We start from the raw sequence: 6,000 nt of genomic DNA, 5'->3' as shown, positions 1-6,000 counted from the left end.
TTAATGTTGCATTATTATGTAAGTAGCAGTTACTGTTAAAAATATATCATATTTTAGAAATTGAGGACGTAAAATCAGATAATGTGAGGAAAAGTCCAATTGTAAAGTCCAATATGTCCTTGTGAAGTGTTTAAAGTAGCATGACATGCAAATATGGCAAATAAGCAAAGTCTACGTTCCTCCAGTTTGCACTGAAGTACAGTCCTTGAGTAAATGTGCTCAACTCTCAAAGAAACACACAGAAAAACAAAGATCAAAACCAACGACATATATTAAAGTTAACCCCAGTCAGATGTTTTATAATTACAGCATCATTAACAAAAAGAGGCTAAAACAATAAACAACATCTTTTCCAAAATGTTTCAAGTTCCACAGTAGCCATAAAGAAACAAAATGTGAAAAGTAACACCTTAGAGAAGCACCTGCCTCGTCTCTTGCTACAGGCGAACAGAAGTGATCTCGTTCCAGCAGTTCAATCCTCGTGTCTTCAGATTTTGGTCTATCAAGGCGTGAACAAAGTCGCCACGTTTAGACGCTGATACGACATTCTGAGAACGCGACATTTAACAGTTCGGAGTGACAGATCGTGTCAGCTCATTTGGCTTAAATGCTTAATGTCGGCCTTCTTGAGATAAATGACAACCTGACAGAGCAGCCGCGATGTGCTGACAATGTCGGCTCTTTTTTTTTTTATCTCCAGTGGTAATGTGTAAAGTGCAGCGTTTACACAATATCTAAAAAATTAAACAAAACACACAGCTTCAAACAAAATCATTGCATATTGCTAAAATAAAAGAATTGTACATACAGAGAAAAAAACAACAACCTTAAATAGAGCATTAAATATATGTCGACAGTAGTCCAACTCTTTCTTGATCTTTCTTCACCAATCATTCACATTCATGGTGAACCTTGCACGGCCAAAACGAAGCTTAACATGTGTCATGATGCCGGGACGTGAGCGCTGCACACGCTTACTGTTCTCAGTTTGCAGTTAAATTTGCGTTGCTGTTTCATTCAATTACACACCTGTTGAATTTAAACAGAAGGAAGGGGAGGCAGTGGTGATGAACACCGATTACCGGAAATAACCGGTTCTGTGCGGAATCAACGGTAAACACCAACGGGACCATTAATCCTTGGACATCTAGTATACATTATATATAACCAGAATACAAAGAAAACATTCAAAGCAACATTTGTAATTTATCTTTATCTTCCTTTAGTTCCAATTGAAAGTTAAAGCTTCAGTGACATTCTTTATAATTTAAAGAGATAATTCTACATTTTGGACAGGCTTATTTCTTTTTTGTCGAGTGACAAGAGAAGATGAAACTCATTCTTGTGTCTGTAAATATGACGCTATGCAGCTAGAAGACCTTTAGTTTAGCTTAACACAAAGACTTTGTTGACACAATTGAGCTTGCTTGTTTTATTTGTAGAAAAATGTAAATCTAAAAGTGGCAAGTTGTGTTGTACGGGCGGTTGTATGCCAGATTATTTCTTCACCTGGCCTATGGACTTCCTGGAGCATCTAATTACTGCATCTTTAATCAGTGAGCTTTAGAGATGCTTGTAGGTGGATTGGTTTCCAGTCTTTATGCTAAGCTGAGGTAACTTACTGTAGCTTCATATTTACCGAACGGACATGAATATTGCAGCATAATCTCTCCACAAGAAAGCGGATAAGTGATGTTTCAAAATGTTTGGACTGGACAGCCTTAAAGTTATGACAGGCAAACAGGTGGTGAAGAAGTTCGTGAACAAAATAACATTTGTAACCAGGTTTCACAAAGACATTGTCTATTTCACAGCAAGGTCATCAGGCTGCGTGTGTTTGGTTGACACCACACACTCGTATGTCTGTTTGAGTTGATAGCTTGGGTAAAAATAACAAAACTTGCCATTCGCTTTGTAAAAATTCATTCCTCAGTGTCTCCATTGTATTTTTTTTATTATCTAATACTACTAGAGTATTTGAGAATGCTTTGAGTTTTGAACTCAGTTATTTTACACAAGAACTGGGAGCAATGATGGAGTTTATTCTACTGAGGAAAATAAAAAATTAGCCATCCTCTACTCCGGTCATCTATTCTAGAGCTACTCTACGTTGACTACTTATTTAAGTCCCTTTTTCTCATCCATACGCCCACCATTTGGTTAAACACAAAAAGCTTTGTTTGACCAATAATTTACACAGATGATCAGTAAAAATCAAAATTACAATGTACAATATGTCTAAAACAAAAACCTCTCCCAGAAAAATCAATTGTCGCAATTAATTCTGCTTTGGATATACAGTTAAATTAATAAAGTTCTCCAGGTTATATTTTCTAGTTATGTTGCTGTGGTAAACAATTATCTTGTACACCAGCAACGAACCAGTAAAACCAGTGTTCCACCAGAAAGACCTTCCATGCAAATTCACCTCTGAGACCCGACGCTGTAACACTGACCGACCAGTTGAGGCCGACATCAGCACCCGCAGGAGCAGAAATGATCAGAATAACAAGCTTCCCCACAAGACGAGAAGAGTCGCAAAGAAAAAAATACAGCGCTCAATAACTTTACATCGGATATAAATTATACAAATTAAAATTTCTGAAGCAATATGTTAAGACTGTCGTTAAAGAAACTATCTAATACTACCTATCGCTTTGTCTAACAACATACTGTTTTTCTAATCTACAGGATTTTTTTTTTTTTAATCCAAAACAGCTTTACTGCATGTACGCTGCTTTCAAATGTTTGTCCCTCCACAATTCTGTCAAATTATATGAAAATTATATAATATATTATGGAAGTTAGTATTATGCTTCCCAGTTTCTGGTCAAACATTTACAATAAAAAGTTTAATTAAATATTGGTTACTAATTGCCAGTTTTCTTTTCCTTTACTGTTTTTTTTTTTTTTTTGACCTTTTCTGTTTGCCCATTAACTCCATGTTCCTCCCATTCAATGCTTTTAAAACGGATTTAAAATGACTGAAAATGTGAGAAATCACATTGTTCCATTTGTGTATTTGACTTATCTTGTTGACTGCTTTATGTAACAGATTGTCTCAACACCTCTCATGAATACCAAACATACATACATATATATATATATATATATATATATATATATATATATATATATATATTCCTCATCAAAAGGTGTAAACATGGCTTTAGCTTTTAAATACTTCCAAATGTAAAAGACGTGCCCACCATAATGTTTTCTGCCCTCTAATTACTTTACAGCATCATGAAATTAGTTGATAATAATTCACTTTCCCCTCAGAACTCTGGGAAATGTAGTTTAGTTTATCAGAAATGCGCAGCAGAGATGTATTGTAGAAAGTTCTGGTCTTTGCAATGCCATTATTTATGTCACAGTTTGTTACAAAATAAAAATTAATTCCAGTTGCCTCTTTGTAAAATTCAATTTTTACACTTTTTTCTGTTTTGCAGTGAGGTTGTTTTATAGTTATAGCGCCTGATGTATACATCTTGAATTTACTTTTATAAAGTACAGTGTTGTTATGTGCTGTGTGCATGTTAAGCCTTCACCCCTGAGTAGTTGAGGCTGTGAGAGGCCGATGTCTGACTGTGTGTGTCTGTGTGTATTTCTTGTGTGTGCGTTATCTTATGTAACTGAGTCTTTGCGTGCGTCACTCTGTGTTGTTGATGCTGTATGGCGGCGGAGGGTCCAGGCTGTGTTCAGAGGACGGAGTCGGGGTCCCTGGGAGTCCCGAGGAAGGGGTCGGCGAGGCAGGAGGCTCCTCTGAGTCAGAGTTCTCCAGCGAGAGGTCGTCCACCAGCGCTCTGCGTCCACGCAGCGCCAGGGGCAACGGAGCACGCCTGGCGAAGAGATACACGAGTTACAGCTTGTCCTGCAGAGGAACCAGTCGAGTGCATTTCTCTACCTTTTTGGTCCAAATATCTACGACCCTGATTATAAGTCCACGAACACCTGATTTTGAAAAAATGACCGTTGGAAGATAGAAAGCACTTGAGACTTTTTTTAGCTACTCCTTGAGATCCTGCTCGTCCAAGGGGAAAGTCTTTTGTGTTGAGAATGCGAGATATGAAATCCTTCCATTAAATCACAATGTAAATTATTTACTTTTACAATTATATCCCCTATTGATTCTTTGTCAATCAATTGACAAATTTCTTGGCCTAAAAAGTTAAATAAAATAGTTAATTGTTGACATATTTATTTTTTTACAAACATATGAAAAAAAGAACGCAGTTGTTGATCCAATTCAATTAAATTAAACAACCGATTGCTTAAGTGCTATTAGTTCTCAAGTAGCCAGCAGCAAAACAGTGGAATAATGCAGATCACAGATGAAATGCTCAAACCGAAGTAAACAATAAAAAACACATCGTTTTTTTAGGCCTCCACCCTTACACACTCACACACACACACACACAATACAAATATGACATGTATTGACCTACTGATCGGCCTTCCATTCAGGGATGCTGAGTGTTGGTGTGACGGACACAGATGGACAGTTTGTCAGTGTTAGATGGACACAAACGGATGCAACAAAAGAGCACAACAAAACAAATCATATTGAGTTAATGGGGGGGGGGGGGTTAAAACAAACAAAAACAACAAATTATAATACAAGCACAGAAAATACATGCACACACACAGACACACACACAGACACTCACACAGACACACACACACACACACACACACACACACACACACACCACAAACACACGCACACACACAGGGTTACCTGAGCTGGCTGCGGAGAGTGGTTATCTCTCTCGCCATGCTCTGGCTGCTGTCGTTCAGCTCCTCCAGCTCTCTCTGCAGCTTCCTCTTCTGGGCGTTGGAGCGAGAGTTGTCCTCCTCCACCTCCTCCAGCTGCCTCTTCAGCTGCTTCAGGCGGACCATGGATTTATCCAGCTAGGAGGAGGAAGGAGGATGAAGAGGAGGAAAAGGACAAAGCATAATGCAGAGGTCAGGGTGAGACATGAGATCGGAGGAAAGAGGGGAAGAAGAAGAGAAGGGGACAGATATATAAAAAGAGAGATTAGTCTGGGAACAGGAGGACTGATAGGGATCAGGAGTCGGATTAAACCTGGAAGATTATCACCGATGATGTTTTGGTAGCGGAGTATGTCTCTGCTGTGGCTGATGGATTTAGTCTGAGTGGAATACGCTGTAGCTTCCCAATAAACACACAGATGCCGGGGTGAGATTAGGATTACGTTGGACCGGGCTGGATAAATCACTCATTTTAGGATGATTTTTCAACACTCTCTTTGGGCCCTGGGTCACAGTTAGAGCAGCGTTCCAACTGACCTGACCCCCATTAGATTCCTTTTTGATGGTGCGTGTCTGGCTATACTCTTCTGCATATCCTCTTGTGGATAATGTTCATTTTCTTACTTGTTCTCTGTACTGATCTGCGTGTCGTCTCTCATCTTCTCCCTGCATCAACACCTCCTTCAGTTTCTTCTCTGTCTTCCGCACCAGTTTGTTGGCAATAGCTCGTTCCCTGAGAGAAGGAAATATTCATTTTAAGATACATGTTACACCAAGCAAAAGTGCACATTTAATTTAAAGTGTTTATTATAATATGAGTTGTTTACAGTTTGTTGGGGTCCAAATAGGTGTAATAGACAAAATGGCGTTAAATCTTTCTCCCCGATAATTTGAAGTTTGGGTATCCGCATGCATTTTTATTTGCCAATTTATAGGTACTGCATTATAAAATTAAGAAAGTAACATGTAATTTCTCTCACTGTCTCTCCTGTTCCAGCAGCTCCTCCATCGAATCTATCTTGGCCTCCAGAGCAGCGACGCTGAGCCTGTGCTTGCCCCTAACTGCACCCTCCATCTCCCCCAGTCGGGTCTTCAGATCCTTGTTCTGTCTCTCCAAATGCTCCCGAGCTGCCTCTGCCTTTTGGGCCAAAGTCCTCTCTCCCTGCAGCTGCACGGTCAGAGTCTCCACCTAGAACGCAAACAGTGCAGCAAATGAGGAAACTT

The 6,000-nt window shown here is 39.2% G+C and overlaps 1 protein-coding gene across 2 annotated transcripts in view; it reads right to left on the bottom strand.

Moving 5' to 3' along the window:
* Positions 1-272: 272 nt before the first annotated feature.
* Positions 273-6,000, bottom strand: part of myh14 (myosin, heavy chain 14, non-muscle) — a 28,232-nt gene continuing 22,504 nt past the window's right edge. For both annotated transcript variants that reach the window (XM_068569240.1, XM_068569241.1), the window contains 5 exons: positions 5,757-5,965; positions 5,401-5,509; positions 4,742-4,914; positions 4,449-4,472; positions 273-3,842 (listed from right to left, as the gene is read on the bottom strand). In XM_068569240.1, the coding sequence (XP_068425341.1) occupies positions 3,653-3,842; positions 4,449-4,472; positions 4,742-4,914; positions 5,401-5,509; positions 5,757-5,965 (705 nt within the window). In that variant the 3' untranslated portion in view covers positions 273-3,652. The remainder of the gene's footprint in view (positions 3,843-4,448; positions 4,473-4,741; positions 4,915-5,400; positions 5,510-5,756; positions 5,966-6,000) is intronic.

Source organism: Clinocottus analis, unplaced genomic scaffold (genome assembly GCF_023055335.1).
Source record: "Clinocottus analis isolate CAN_PGR_092001 unplaced genomic scaffold, fCliAna1.0.p SCAF_9, whole genome shotgun sequence".
NCBI lineage: Eukaryota > Metazoa > Chordata > Actinopteri > Perciformes > Cottidae > Clinocottus > Clinocottus analis.
The sequence above is the reverse complement of the archived record's forward strand: the minus strand, read 5'-3'. Positions and strand labels throughout refer to the sequence as shown.